Genomic DNA, 16,299 nt, shown 5'->3' on the forward strand with positions numbered 1-16,299 from the left:
TACGTTAAATCCTAACGTATAACGTTAGCCAGCAGTCCGGGGGGGCGGGGGAGGTGAATATCAGCGCCCAAAATCAATGTTGCTTCTTTATGGGAGAAGGTGGTTTTCAGCTACACTTTTCCTTTATTATGATAAGTTAGAGTTAGGTTTTATGTCCTCCTGTATCATTTATGTTATTGAGGAATGATAGATACAAGGGAGCCCTTTTAAGGTGCCGCCCCAAGTTCCAAGATTAATTTAGGGTTAAAAAATCAGGAAATATTTTGCTGATTACAAATTTATAGGAAAAAAAATCTCTTTATTTTTTATATTTTTTCGGTGTGCGTGAAGAAAAAGTCATCTTCATCAAGGCATCAGGACCATCTATTAAGTGTGAGACTACAGGGTCCCATTTATGGTGGCATGCACAACACACAAACAGGTCACAGTGCAGATGCATTCCAGCACAACTCTTTTAAAGAAGGAAATAAGTACTGATTAAGCAATGGTAATTCACACACTATTATTCTTATGGACTTGTTTAACACAAGGAATCAGATTTCAACTGGGATTAAGTGACCCTTACAACTTAATTTTCAGTTTTTCACTCCATTTTTTTTAAGTTTGATTCCTTAACCACCATCATACTTGTAACACAAGACTTCAGAAAGCTTCAGGAATTATTCAAACATCAAAGCTTATTATGAACCAGAAAAACAAAAGATCATATCAAGATCACCACTTTTCAGGGTTCGAAAACCATGTTCTCCGCCTCATGCCTCACAGACTGGAACAGAACTGAGGACAGATAACGCTCTCCAAAACTGGGGAAGACCACCTGCATAGAGGGAACAATTATCAGTCAAATAGCCGCTACTCGAAAAGGAACATAAAATAGCAGATATCTGGTTGATTAAAAATGGTTATAAAAAGGAAAAAGGAACATAAAAAAGTACGAGCAATGAAAGAGGTTGCTTTTTCATGAGAGAGAGAGCGAGCAAGCTGATTGATGAAGTCATACAAATCTAATCGATAAAAAATGAAACACATGTATAGATGTTTATGCTTATATTACTGCACAGATAATAAATCCTATCTGCAATCCAAAAATAGGTTAATTTTTCTTTCACCATCATATGTAACTTTTTCTGTTCATAGTGGGATATGCTCAACTGAAATGAATGTGATTTTTTCTCATATCCGACTTTCATATGTATGTCGGAGATGATTGAATGAACTGCTGATTTTTTTTAGAAGAATCAACAGAGAGAACAAAACCAATTTGGCATAGGCATTCATTTTCTACTCTTATCTGGGTTCCAAAAATCAAGTTCAGTATGGCACTTAGATCGACATATGAGACCCAAGTCACCCAACGCAGCTGATATCAATTCAATTTTGTTGTGGATTGGAACCTGCAACTAATTACTTAAATGCTTATATTGAAGCTTATTGAATTGGTATTAAAGGTAGGCACTTCTTCCCAAAGGAAATACCAGTTCAGTAGCAGAAATTGATGGTTTATTATACATTACTCACCTAGTAAGGATAAACAAGACTAGAGATTTTATAATCATTCCAGGTTATGATCAAGGTCGCACACTCATTTTACAACCAAAAGATTGCCGAGTGAAGTATCAAAAAAACATAAAAGACTAACATATTGGCAGGACAAGCTCATGTGAACATTTTTATTTTTGAATATCAAGACATGCTGGCAGTTTGTTGATAAAAGATAGCACTCTATAGATGGAAACTAAAAATTAAATTGTTAATGTGTTCAAGCTAAACAAAGCATTCAAATCATAGCTGCCTTCTGAAATTCAAAGTGGATGATTCTGAATTACAGAATGGAAGGTGTAGAACAGAACTACTTATCGAAAGAATGAACTTACAACAATGAGTTTGCCTGCATTTTCTGGCCTCTTTGCAATCTTAATAGCCGCCGCCGCTGCGGCTCCGGAGGATATCCCAACCTGAGGTCGATGTTCCCATCATTAGAAAGGGAAAAGAATGAATAATAAAAGCTTATAAACAGAAAATAATATCTAAAAAATAGAAGAAAATTATAGCCAAGACAATATTGTCTGAACTCAAAGACTGGTGTCTCAAAGACTGGTGTCTGAACTCAAATGATGGAAATATCGACTGGCAACTCACCAGCAAACCTTCTTTCAGTGCAAGACGCTTTGCAGTTTCAATAGCTTCATCACTTGATACCTGTGAAATTCCACCAACAAAGGAACTAATTAGAAAAGGTGTTCAAAGATGTCTGTGTCTGCATTTGGCACTTTATCAGCTTAGAAAACAGAAATGTATCATTATTTTTATGTAGCTTCACAAGAGTCATCAACAAACAGAATAGATTAGTTTATCTTTCTGTTTCCATCAGTCTTTTTCTTCGCCGGCTTCTTATTTATTTATTATTTTGAACGGGAGGTTTACTTCAATTTCTTATGATCTTTTTATCAATTGCAAACAAGCTAGGCCATGCCATGTATGCTAGTTGAGCCAAAGTTCTGGTTCAAATAGTTCAGCTAAAGAATACTAGTGATAATATATCCTAAAAAATACCAGTGCTAATATATCCTAAAGAATACTAGTGCTAATATTTCGTGTTTGCAGAAGATAAGTTCATATGTTTACTAAAGAGAATGGCCAGTTTAAAAGACTTACTTGGATAACTTCATCAAGAAGATTGACATCCAAAACCCCAGGAATAAAACCAGCACCAATACCTTGGATCTTGTGTGGGCCTACAACATGTAAAAGTAGGCACTTTTCAAGCCATGAAATCATCAATGTGCAAAGATTAACAGTTTCTTTGAAAGGATAGACAAGAAGAGAAATATATAATGCACGCTTTAAATGGTGAAAATGTAAAGGGGAGATTTAAATGCCAATAAATGGTTCGTGCTTGAAAAGAATGAGGTTACTGTAGATTTAAACATAACAGCAATGATGGTTGCTAACCAAATAAGCTTGCCTTGTTGTGACTGAGGGTAAAGTAGGACAAGATGTAGCATTTATAAGGCATCCATTATGTGGCATTCTTACGGAAGGCCAATCCCAAAAGCAAAGCAGTCTGAAACAAGTATTGCCCTAGTGATTGAATAAAATTTCAGAAGCACAACAAAGCATACAAGAATTTCTGGCACAAAAATACTGCTCAGAAAATCGGCCAAGCAAAACAATTCGATCGTGCACAAATTAAATGGAAACTAGAAACAAACACAAGCCACAAGATGAACACAAAGATTTTACGTAGTTCGGGTAAGCCTACTTCCTCGCGTGAGAAATATGATCTTCAACTATGAGAAAAACAATATGCGAGGATTACAATGGATTAAACCCAATCCCACAAACCAGCAACCCTTTCCTTGCTTCTCAACCGAAGACCGTACCATAAGTAACGCGAGAGAATACCCAAGACACCAAAAGAAAAGCCCAAGAGAAACCCAGAGAAGAAAAACCAAAGAAGAACCCAAGAAAAACTCTCTTTTTCTCTCTTCTCTCTTCTCTCTCACTCCACCCTAGCAGTCGCACTCTCCAAGAGACTCACGCTGCCTTTTATAGCCTCTTGTACCTAGGTTTCCAAAAAACCTAGAAAGTCCTCTTTCCAAATTGTCTTCCACCGCACATGGGTGTATTGGGAAACAAGGCAACTTTCCCATCAATCTCCACCTTGGCCTGTTTCCTAGTCACCTGAAGATTTTGCGTTGATGTTGTCACCGGTCTGCTGTCACCGCAAACCACCATTGGCCTTCCGAAGTACCATCTACACACTCCTCGAATTATCCTAGTTCGGACTCCTCGCGATTCGATCAATACGGCCAATGCACATGTGTAGCTGCCAACCCGTTGACTCATCCAGTCAACCCTGGAGAGGGATCTTAATCCATCCTCCCCAACGCGGGTACTATCACCTTCTCACCATCTACTGCAACCTGAAAACCCATCTCTACAACAACTGCGAAAGAGACCCTATGCTCGTGCGTCATTACCCTGTTTCCACCTAGCCATCGAGATCTTTGGACCACCAGCAACCTTGTCCCCAACCAAACAATATAATCTGCCACACTTTTCTCATTTCATCAGGACCATACACATCGTGTGATTTTTATGGCTCCACCTGTAGTTGAAAACCTGCAACCCCATGAGCCCAACCGGCCAAGTGACACTAGTTTCTTTCGTATATTTAGGACATACTCTACACCACCCAAAGTACGAACCACTCCATCGAACATCTTGATCTTCACCATTCAAACTCCTGTGACATCACAAGTAGGCCCGTCACCTAAGGACACAACACCTACGCTTGTCTCCTTGGACGTATCAAAATATTCCCTCCTGGAGCATACATGAACAGAGCACCATGAATCTAGAATCCACCCATCATGAGAAGTGTGATTACCTTAGGAGACTATGAAAACATCTCCAACCTCGTCGTTATGCTCATTCCTTACCGCCACCATAGTATTCGTAGCACCATTGTCCGCCTGATCAGCTCGCTTCAAATAATCCTGCTTGATGTGGCCATATTCCTTTCAACGGTAACATTGCACGCCCTTTCCGCCGACCATGGGTCTTGACCAGCCTTTTCCTGATCCCCTGTTAGACGACCATCCTCTTTGATTCCCACCATGAACAACCAACCCATGCTCTTCACTTCCACCAAGAATAGGTTTCTTCAGCATCTCATTCGATAAGAGCGACGCCGCAGCTTCCTCCAGCTTTATCATATCCTTACCAGACAATAAAGCCGTCACCAAGTTGTCATACGAATCAAGAAGCGAAGTAAGAAGCAAAAAGGTCTTGTCTTCTTCCTTCAACTTTTCATCAACCTTGTGGAATTGATCCACAAGCCCGTTGAACACTGTAATGTGCTCCAAAAGATTCCCATCTTCTTGCATCTTTAGCCCGTACAACTGTAGCTTCAGATACAACCAGTTGGCCAAGCTTTTCGACATGCAAAGCTTTTCCAACTTCTCTCCTAATTTAGGCGTTTCATCATCTTCCATAATGTTAAACATAACACTATCTGCCAAACACAGCCGAATCGTGCTGACCACCTTCGACTCCATGTCTTCCCACTTGACATCCGTCATCTTCTCTGGCTTCCCATCATTTCCCTTCAAAGCCTTAGCCAATTCCTAACTTTCACCCTCATCTGCCATAGGGTGAAACTGCCCTTTTAATAAAACATGGCGATTTGGGTAGAACTCGGTATTACCGCCATCTCAGATTACTTCGCACATCTCGTTGTTGCGCTCCAACTCAAACAAGAATCTTTTTAGACAATATTTCTACTCCTAAAGATTGCTCTAGCCACGATCCAACCACAACACCCGCGATCAGTCCATCGGGCCTCGACGATCACTCCAACCTGGCTCAGATACCACCTGTTGAGAAAATCCGCCGGGCAAAACATCACAAATTAAACTGAAAGTAGCCACAAGATGAACACCAAGATTTTACGTGGTTCGGCAGAGCCTACTATCATGGGCAAGAAACACGATCTTCCACTATGAGAAAAACAATTATACAAGGATTACAATGGATTAAACACAAACCCACAAACCCACAACCAATTTCTTGCTTACTTAACCCAAGACCGTACCCAAGAGTAACCCAAGAGAAAACCCCAAGAGAATAGCCAGGAGAAAAACCCAAGAGAAATCCACGAGAAGAAAACCCACAGGAAGAACCTAAGAAGCACGGGTAGTCTCTGGAGGCCCAAGTACCCGTGTCGGGTGCGTATCGGGTGCAGGTGCTCTTGGGTACTCTTTAGGTGCGTACCGGGTACTAAGGGTGTCAATTTTGGCTCGGAAGCTCGCTCGAGCTTGGCTTGAAAAAAGCTCGGCTCGAATCCTTAACGAGCCGAGCCGAGCCGGCTGGCCAGGCTCGTTAAGCTTAACAAGCCGAGCCCGAGTTAGGACAGGCTCGGCTCGGCTCATTAAGGCTCGTTAAGTATTTAATATATTTAAATATATATATTATATATTAATATATACACTAAAAGGGTTGTCCAGGGAGTGAAAGGGGGAGGCAAAATATGTCACTTCTTTTTTGGAACCCCATTTGTTACTTGGACCACCCCCCGTAGTGAAAAAATAGTAGTCAAATTACACTAGATAGGGCTGTCCAGGGAAGATGAGGGGTGTGAATTTAATATAACCCGAGCTCGATAAGGCTCGTGAACCGCTTGCGAGCCTGACCGAGCTAAGCCGAGCATAGCTTTTGAGCTTAACGAACCGAGCCGAGCCTGGCCAAGCTCGGCTCGGCTCGGCTCATGTACACCCCTACCGGGTACGCACCCGGATTTGTGTACGTATCGGGTGCACACCCGGTTTAATTTAAATTGAAAATTACAGATTTACAGTAGAGGGACTATCCCACGTAACAAAAGGAGGGGTTGAATATATCAAAATATCTATAATATATATATATATATATATATATATATATATATATCCGCAATTAAAAACCTAACAACTTAGAAGTAATATTAGATTTTGATGATGTTATTGTTATTTAATTGTTCTCCAATTAAATTGTTTGAATTCTTTAACAAAATATTTAATTTTTTTATTTTTATAAATATATAATAAAATATAAAAATATATTATATTCAGCGTATCCACAACGTACCCGTATCCTTCTTTTTTTTTAAATCACGTATTCTCGTACCCGTATCGTGTCTTACCCGCACCCCGTACCCGTATCCGTGCTTCATTGGGAAGAACCCAAGAAAAACTTTCTTTTTCTCACTTCTCTCACTCCACCCTTGCAGCCACACTCTCCAAGAGACTCTCACGTTGCCCTCTTCTAGCCTCTTGTACCTAGGTTTCCAAAAAACCTAGAAAGTCCTCCTTCCAAATTTTGTCTTCCACCGCACATGGGTGTCTTGGGAAACAAGGCACCGTTCGCAACAAATACAATGGTTTGAAAGGATTTTTTTTTTTTGAAACGGTGACAATGGTCTGAAAGTTAAAGTCCAAAACAAATGTGGTCATATGTTCAATACTAGGACCAACATTATAAACCAGTAAGTTTTAGTCCAGCTCGACAAGTGCCTCATGTGTACAAGCTGATGATCTGCTTACCAAGGTGAATTTTTTTTGTGTAGGCACCTTTCGCAAGAAGAAAATACAGCACCCATGCAGACAAATGGAAAAATAAGGGGAAAAAAGAAAGAAAAATCTGATGTGTGTTGTGCATGCAACGCTTGCAAGAGAAAATACAAGAAGCAACAATAGTACAGCTAAAATGAAAGACGCATACATCATGTCTCAGGTCAGCTACTACGATTTTTTCAAAGACAAAGCATGCAAATCATATATGCATATATGAAATCTTATTCTCTTAAGCATAGTCATAAATATGTCTCTGAACTTTCTCGGGAAGAGTTTATCTCAGGATATTTTAATTTTTTTTGGGTTTAACCGAGAAAAAAAACTGGAAAACAGAATATTTGAAATATATAAAATTATCAAATTTAAGAACCAAATTATGACAATAAATAATATTGTGAATTTATCGCAATATTTTTGTGATATTTTCACAGTAAAAATAAAATATGAAGATAATGATGTTTCAAAACCTCAGGGAAATAACAGGGTTTTGTCGTTTTATCAAACATTCGCAAAATATCAGGATAGTTTCTAAAATAATGAAGACATTTGTGACTATGCTCTTAAGTTATGCAGAAATGAGGCCCTCTTCGGAATACAAACCAACTAATGTGATATAACTATGATGTCAAGGTACTGGATGCAATAACAAATGAATAAGGTATATTTTGACACATTGAAATCATAAATTACCATAATGTAGTTATGTATTTAATTTTCAAGTGATTACATACTTGTATGCACATTTCAGTAAAAGAAGCACTTCCCAAAACCCTGTCCCGAGTGGAATCAAATAAGGAGAAGTGTTGTGTTTAAAAAAGCAGTGGCTCAGAAATGGAAACAGCTAACAATTTTGAGATAGGGGAGATAGGGGATCAGCTTTTTATTTTTTGCCTGACTTCCGTTATATAAAGTTGCTGATAATTTATCGTGAGTCTCAGGCTACAGGATCGTAAGGTAGGCAAGTCCACTGTGGAGTAACTAAAGCTTTTCATATATACGTCTTACTTGATAAAATCCATATACACATCATACGCTTACTAAAACATCATGGAAGAAATGCAAGAGGAAGCAAATTTAAGTCGAAAAAAAAAAAATGCAAAGCAGTCTTAATAACTCACCAGGCTTTCCTCCAGCCAGAACAGCACTTTCAACTGGTTCCACTCCATACATCTAAGGAAAATAAAAAGGGATGCCCACAACACAAGAAATAAGAATGATGCAATATACTAACATATATCATTAAATCAACGAGCTGCGAGCATTTCTACAGAGAATTCATTAATTGTTAATCTAAGGCCCGGTTCGTTTGAGATGTGGCAACCGATTGCCACCCCCCAATCCGATTATTGGACCCAAAATAAATGTAATTTTGAGTCCAATAATCGGATTGAGGGATGGCAAATCTGTTGTCATATCCCAAACGAACAGGGCATAAATAGGCAGAGAAGAAATAACATGAATCCTCGGATTGTTGAAAAAAGTCAAACCAACCTTTATATCAGGATTTTTCTCTTTCAGGAATTTCCCTACACCTGTAATCGTACCTCCTGTTCCAATCCCAGAAACAAAGGCATCGACCTTGCCACCCGAGCCTTTCCAGACCTCAGGTCCAGTGGTCTCATAGTGAATCTACACAGACAACATCAAAGTGATACTCATCTTGCAAACCATCTAGCCTGTCCATAAAATTATTGATTTGAAGTAGTACCTTGGGGTTGGCAGGGTTTTCAAACTGTTGAAGAATATAAGCATTGGGTGTCTTTTCTAACAACTCCTCAGCCTTCTGTACAGCGCCTTTCATGCCTCTAGCTGGATCAGTGAGGATCAACTCTGCTCCAAAAGCTCGAAGAATGATCCTCCTTTCAAGACTCATAGAAGCTGGCATGGTAATGATGAGCTTGTAACCCTTAGCTGCTGCCATGAAGGCCAAACCTATTCCCGTATTACCGCTGGTCGGCTCGATCAGGACACTCTTCAGCAACCAGTAAAACACAAAAAATCAGTTAAATTGTCAGCAAAAAAGCTTTAATAATGATAGCTAGTTACTCATGATTTAAATCAGCCCGTATTACTGGAAGTCAATGGAACACATTAAACTAGCAGGTCCCCATGCAATACAGGAAATTTAAAATTGACAAATGTTCCAAATTTGTTTCCATTGTTATGTCAATCAAATAAGAGAAATTGCCATCGAACTAGAACCTCCATCTCCAAAGAAAGTACATAAAGGAGCCTCAAATAGAGAATGCTTAAAAGAAAAAGGCAAGAGAGAATAAGCAAAAAAAAAAGGATGATTTTATACCATTTTCATCCGTCGTTGGCTTTGTATTGCAGAGATTTAGGAAATGGATGTAATTTTATATGGACAAAAGAAGTGTTAAGAAAATGTGGGGTTTGTAAGGATGAACTTACGCATAAGGACCCAATAAGGAAGAAAGTCCCAAGTCAAAGTATATTGGTGACACAGAATCAACTAACCTTCCCAGGTGTGATAAGGCCTTTCTCCTCTGCATCAGTGATCATACTATACCCAATCCTGTCAATAAAAATGTGAAAACATCAGATAGAATACCTAATCATCTACCCTAGTGGTATAGGCATCTAAATCAAGACAATTAGATTTTCAACTCAATTCAACTTCCCATTTTCCAATACCAAACTGAGGAGTGAGGATCATGTCAACGACAATGATGATGCTAAATTGAACTGCACAAATTTCCATCTTTCCTTACCGAAAATGATGACCATGGTGAAGACATTTTTTTCAATGAGTAAGCTGGGGTTATGGTGAAGACATTGATGATGATAAACTTGAATTATCTAAAGCCCCGTTCGTTCTGGATTCTGAGAATCGATTTTGAGTCCAAAACTGATTATTGTGCTCCAAATTCAACTAAATTCAACTTCCAATCTTCCAATACCAAACTGAGGAACATGTCAAAGGCAATGATTATGCTAAATTGAACCAGTGTTTAAAAGCATGGATGCGGGCGGAACACGACTGAACAAAATCCTAGTCGACTCGGCACGGCATGGTCGAGCCGTCCAGTACTCGGTTGAAGCGGTTGAGTACTAGGTTGATGCGGTCATGATTCGGGAGAGTCAAAAGGAGTTTTTATTGACTATGTAGAGCAAAACACAAAACGTGGCCAAGGTAAAGGGGAGTCAACCCGGGGGAGTCCACGGTGACATGGGGGAGTTTTAAAACAATAAATTGAAACACACTGAATCCCGTGTGGAAACGTGTTGCGAAATTGGATTCTTTGCCCCCTATGCCGAATCCGTGTCGACATGTTTCCACACGCGTATCGGACATGGATTCACGTAGGACACACCCGGATTCTTGTCCTAGCCGTCTCCCGCATGAATCCTGTTTTTTTAGGAGAATCTGACTCATCATTGTCTCTTTTAAAATGCAAATCCTGTATATTTTCACTTTAAACATGTTTCCATCTTAACTTTTTTTATATGAAAGCACAACCCGTACTCGTTTAATAAGAACCCTTGCGCCTCAACCCTATAACATCGACCCCCTTCCTTCCTTATTCTTCAAGTCTCTTAATAAAAATTCTAAGGCCTCAACCCTTCATCTTCAAATTTTTCATAAATATATATACATAGAGGAAAAGGATTATTCGCTCGAGCGTACCAAGCTTATGGTACGCTTGAGTGCCCAATCACATGGGTCCCACATTTTTTTGTGGTGATCCAAAGCATTCATTTGCAAGGCCCTATCATAGATAGGGTGTGTACCAAAAACCAGCTCCATTAAATCATCCTAACCCCTCCAAAAGTGGAGGGCAGAAATGGGCAGATTTGTGGACAAACAGTGTCTGTCCATTTTGACCTCCACAAATGGATGGGTTAGGATGATCCTATGGACCTGATTTTTGGTACACACCCCATCTATGTAAGGGCCTTTCAAATGAATGCTTTGGATCATCCTAACAAAGTGGGCCCACATGTGATTGGGCACTTGAGCGTACCATAAGCTTGGTACACTCGAGCGTACAATCCTTTTCCTCATATACATATACACAAGGTTTCAAATTTTGGTTTCGTAATGCGTTTCGTCCCTCACCGAAACCGAATTTTCAGCCGAAATTTCGGACGAAATCTAACGAAATCAAATCAAATAATATTTTATCTCGTACAAGATCTCGAACGAAATTAACGGGAAAATATTAATTAAAGATTAAAATCCAGATTTTTGGGAGATTTTCCTGAACGAAATTTTGCACCGTTTCGAGTTTACCCAATTTCGATTTTGGGGTTGACCGAAACCCGGAAATTTTGGATTTCGGTCGAACTTTAAAACCTTGCATATACATACAATTACATACATATATATATATATATACAGGTTGCTGAAACTATATATATATATATATATATATATATATATATATATGAGAATAGAGTTCCTAAGGTGTCACCTCATATAGCTTATATGAGGTGGCGCTCACAAAACATAAGGGGCCCACATTTTTGGGGTGATCCAAACCACTCATTTGAAAAGGCCCTTAGATGGATATGGTGCCTACAAAAAATCAGGTTCATAGGATCATCTTAACCCTTCCATTTATGGAGGTTAAAAATAGGCAAATTTATGGAGGTTTATACCCATCCATTTCAACCTCCACAAATGGAAGGGTTAGGATGATCCTATGAAGTTCATTTTTTGGGCACACCCTATCTATGTGAGGGCCTACCAAATGAATGCTTTGGATCATCCAAACAAAGTAGGCCCCTTATGTTTTTAAGCGCCACCTCATATAAGCTATATGAGGTGACACCTTAGGAACTCTATTCTCTCTCTCTATATATATATATATATATATATATATATATATATATATATATATAATTTTAATATTTAATTTTTAAAATTTTATTTTATTTAAAAATTACCAAATCTACGAATCCTACATTTTTAGGGTTTGCCAAATTCGACACCCCAAATCCGTGTCGGATCCCCAACATGCGAAACCGAATCCATGCAACACAGAAATGTGCAAACCTCTATCTTTTCATACCGAAAGTGATGACCATGGTGAAGAAATTGATGATGATAAACTTGAATTATCTAAAGGCTAGTTCGTTTTGGATTTTAACAATCGATTTTAAGTCCAAAACTGATTATTGGACTGCATTTAATTTTGAGTCCAATAATAACTTTTGGACTCAAAATCCAAAGCGAACAGGGCCTAAACCTAGTAAAAACCCTTGAATTTGAACCCTGAACCGAATATATTACCTGTCCTTGACGCTAGAGCATGGCTCCATCATCTCCAGCTTCGCAGCAATACGTGCTACACATCCATCCACGACATTGTTGAGGTATACCAAGGGGGTATTGCCTATCAACTGTAAAAGAGGAATACAGAAACAATGTAAAAATTAAAAATAAACAGCTATAACAAACATGAGTTTAAGGTTTTGTTATGAAAGAATCTCACTTCGGTGACATCCTTCGCAATTCCAGAAGTTTCCTCCCCCATTTTCAGATTACTGCAAAGGAGATCGTAAAACGTCGATAAGAATCTAAGAAAAAAGCCTTGTATCCTGCAGTCCTTAAAAAGAAAATTAAGATCAAATTTCTAAAACCCTAGAAGCATCCTTTTTACTATAAGCACAGATTTCTTAAAAGGAAGGAAATAAAATGAAATTAAATCATCCACAAATGGAAACACTGCCAAATATCTGCAATCTGAAATTAATAGTATAAACTATCTACATCAAAATTCTAAAACCCTAAAAACATCTTTTATTTTTATTTTTTTTACTATAAGCACAGATTTCTTAAAAGGAAGGAAATAAAATGAAATTAAATTAAATCATCCACAAAAGGTAACAGTGTCAAATATCTGCAATCTGAAATTAATAGTATAAGATTTCTACATCAAAATTCATTAAAAGATCTTCCAAAAACCCTAAAAAAAACCCTAATATTTTTCTAAGGATGTAATAGACTAAACATCCTTACTCAAAACAGAAATAAAACAAAGAAGACGAAGAAGAAAAATCGGACGTCGTCTACAATCTGAAACTAAAAGTTCAAGAACATATATAGAAGATATTTCAAAAACATCTCACACTCTCAGAACCCTAAAAAAACAATTTCTATTTCCCTGGAAAGAAGAACCAGAAAGAAGATGAAATGGATTGAGAATCACCAAACTCCAGAATGCGAGAAAATCGAGAACAGATTCAAGGCTTACAGAAAGAGAACCTTTTTATAGATTCAAACCACTGCCTTTGTAACCACAGAAGAGATTCAAGGTTTTTACTTCGTATTTTAAAGGAAAGGGACACTGGAAATGGCGTCTAAAAACAAACAAGAATGAAATGATATCAGCACTCCTTTTCTAATGATGGCCCTCTTTTCTTTATTTACAAGTTATCAAGGCGGAAAGACACTTTTAGGATCAATAGTAAAAAGTAAGTTTTTACTGCTCCGCATGACAAGTGGAGCGTTTGTTTATCATGGTGATTACATAGAAAGTGGCTTTTAATTAGACCCGGCGAAAAGTGAGCCGGACCCACGAGTCCACCTGGCCTGCCCGTAGATACAGGCCTTCGGTTACTAAATTAATGACCTGTTGAAATTTGACCCGGCTCAGCCCAACCCGTCAAAACTGGCCAGGCTGAGTAAACTCGCAGGTGCACACAAAGAATTATTAGTGCCCGTAAATAAAAAATTATTGTTACATACTACTAATAACATCATTTTCACTCTCCATCTCTTTATTTAAATTTTTGAGTACTGACGCAGCAAGGGGACATGCATGTGAGATTATATGTAAATTTTGGCAATTACATAGATTTACCTTTGGTGAATGGTAAAAGACAATTTTTGGCTCCTACAGAGTGGCAGGGGGTACGTGCATGTGAGAACAGAACTTTTGTTAATTTTGATCAATGGTGAGAAGGTAATTTTTTAGTACCACCTTGGCGATTACATAGAAAGTTATTTTTACTGAATGGTAAAAGACGATTTTCGAATCCTACAAGACGGCACAAGGGGAAATGTGGGTGAGATCAAGACTACTAATATTTTTGGGTCCTACAAGGCGGCACAAGGGACATGTATGTGAGATCAAGACCGTCTAATAATTTTTGGGTCCTACAAGGTGGCAAAGGGGACATGTATGTGAGATCAATTCTTTTGAGCATATTGACCACTAAAATTTACAAGTGGGAAATCATATATTCGCACCCCTTTTTAACTTGGGATATCTCCCTTATTATGAAAGAGTGGTAATATATACACTACAGTGGCTGTCCCAAGGTAAAAAAAAAGGCAATTATATCACTTCCCATATAAGTGACTTATAAAGTTATAGTGCATTGGGATTGTCAGAATCAAGAGTTGGAATTAGCCTTCTATCTCCGACATTTGGATTAAAAAAATGAATATAATCAATTAGAAAAGGAAATTTGGTGAAACGGTCCTAAAAAATATCTGAAATAATAAGACGGTACTGCCGAATTTCAAACTTGTGAAAGGTACCATTTTGCTTTTTCTGACAAGATTTTTTACCGAAATACCCTTCCCCCTCAAAATATACACGTTAAGCCATAAAATCAGGGAGAAAAAAGTGTTGCCTTCTTTTTCTACCTACCCTTTACCTTCGCCAATCCCATTAACGCCTGCAACAAAAAGCAGGAGAAAAAGTTGGGTTTTATTTTTGTCTTCTTAGGGTTTGTGGTTTTAACCCATAATATCTCATTTAATATGTTTGACTACTCTCTTATTATGATGGTGTATTAAGGGTGTATTAAGGGTTTATAAGTAGGGCTGCAACTCGAGCCGGGTTTTACCCGACCCGCATCGACCCGACCCGAAAATAGCCTGGGTCGGGTTCAAGTTTCATGGGTTTCGGGTCAAGCCGGGTTCAGCATTCAAAAACCCGCATGAATCTCGGGTCGAGCCGGGTTTGAAGGGGCCCGACCCGACCCGACCCGACCCGAGTTACATAAGTTATAGTATGTACATTTTTTTCTATTGTTAGTTAAAAGTTAAAGGGATAATTACATTTACACCCCCTCTAGTTTCTGACACATCTACTTCCACCCCTATTAAGTTTAAAACGTGACAAATACACCCTTGTAGTTTCAATTTGTTTAAGGTAGGCCCCCTTAGCTGAAGGTTTGTCCATAGATTGAAGGGTTATGATGATCCGATGGAGCTGATTTTTTGGGCACACCCTATCTATGTCAAGACCCATTAAATGAACGCTTTAGATCATCCAAACAATGTGGGCCCACATTATTTGGATGATTTTTTTGTAGTGTTCGGATTCGGGTAGGGGCCCACATTATTTGGATGATCCAAAGCGTTCATTTAATGGGTCCTGACATAGATATGGTGTGCCCAAAAAATCAGCTCCATCGGATCATCCTAACCCTTCAATCTATGGACGAACCTTCAGCTGAGGGGGCAAATCTTAAACAAATTAAAACTACAGGGGTGTATTTGTCACGTTTTAAACTATAGGGGTGGAAGTGGATGTGTCAGAAACTAGAGGGGGTGTAAATGTAATTATCCCAAAGTTAAAAGTGAAAACCCACGCACCCACTGTTACTGTATGTGAGTGTAATTTTTGCTTCTATGAGTTGAGTTGATTCAAGTGTTTGATTCAGCATTGTTTGATTGTAATTACAACATTGTTTGATTACAACATTGTTTGATTCAAGTGTGATGTGAGTGTAATTACATCATTGTTTGATTCAAGTGTAATGTGAGTGTAATTTCTGCTTCTATGAGTTGAGTTGCCTTGCCAAACAAGAATTTTCCTTAAAAATTTGCGTCAACGTGAAAAAACCCGACCCGACCCGAACCGACCCAAGATTTATCATGGGTAGGGCCGGGTTTGGGAATCGTGGGTTTTCCGAAAAAAAACCCGACCCGACCCGACCCGAGATATTTCTCGGGTAGGGTTGGGTTCTCCAAAACCCGACCCGCCCGACCCGAGTTGCAGCCCTATTTATAAGGGTTCATAAGTGTTATTAATGTTTGATGGCCCTACCAATGAGTTGAACCCCTGCTATTTATTCAATAACTGTCGTGATTAGGGTTCTCTAAGGGTTTATAAGGGTCCCACATTTCGTATAACTCGGCCTGATATGGTCTAGTAATAATAGAGGTCCCCTCCATCCCTAATAACTTCTAAATTTTCAT

The 16,299-nt window shown here is 38.7% G+C and overlaps 1 protein-coding gene across 4 annotated transcripts; it reads right to left on the reverse strand.

The window, feature by feature from the left end:
- Positions 1 to 452: 452 nt before the first annotated feature.
- LOC143887589 (cysteine synthase) lies at positions 453 to 13,453 on the reverse strand. Of its 4 annotated transcripts, none has more exons than XM_077391674.1 (11): positions 13,348 to 13,453; positions 12,575 to 12,626; positions 12,373 to 12,482; positions 9,594 to 9,651; positions 8,824 to 9,087; positions 8,607 to 8,744; positions 8,234 to 8,285; positions 2,656 to 2,735; positions 2,140 to 2,199; positions 1,875 to 1,955; positions 453 to 817 (listed from the first exon to the last, which is right to left on the reverse strand). In XM_077391674.1, the coding sequence occupies exons 2-11, from the start codon at positions 12,614 to 12,616 to the stop codon at positions 725 to 727; spliced, it is 978 nt and encodes a 325-aa protein (XP_077247789.1). In that variant the 5' UTR covers positions 12,617 to 12,626; positions 13,348 to 13,453; the 3' UTR covers positions 453 to 724. The 4 variants fall into 4 exon arrangements, with proteins under 4 accessions (XP_077247789.1, XP_077247791.1, XP_077247790.1 ...); XM_077391676.1 differs by having other exon boundaries at positions 12,575 to 12,680; positions 13,348 to 13,394; XM_077391675.1 differs by having other exon boundaries at positions 13,292 to 13,392.
- Positions 13,454 to 16,299: the final 2,846 nt, after the last annotated feature.

The sequence above is a fragment of the Tasmannia lanceolata genome, unplaced genomic scaffold (assembly GCF_043159265.1).
Source record: "Tasmannia lanceolata isolate RefF3 unplaced genomic scaffold, GAP_Taslan_0.1 ptg000012l, whole genome shotgun sequence".
Taxonomy (NCBI): domain Eukaryota; kingdom Viridiplantae; phylum Streptophyta; class Magnoliopsida; order Canellales; family Winteraceae; genus Tasmannia; species Tasmannia lanceolata.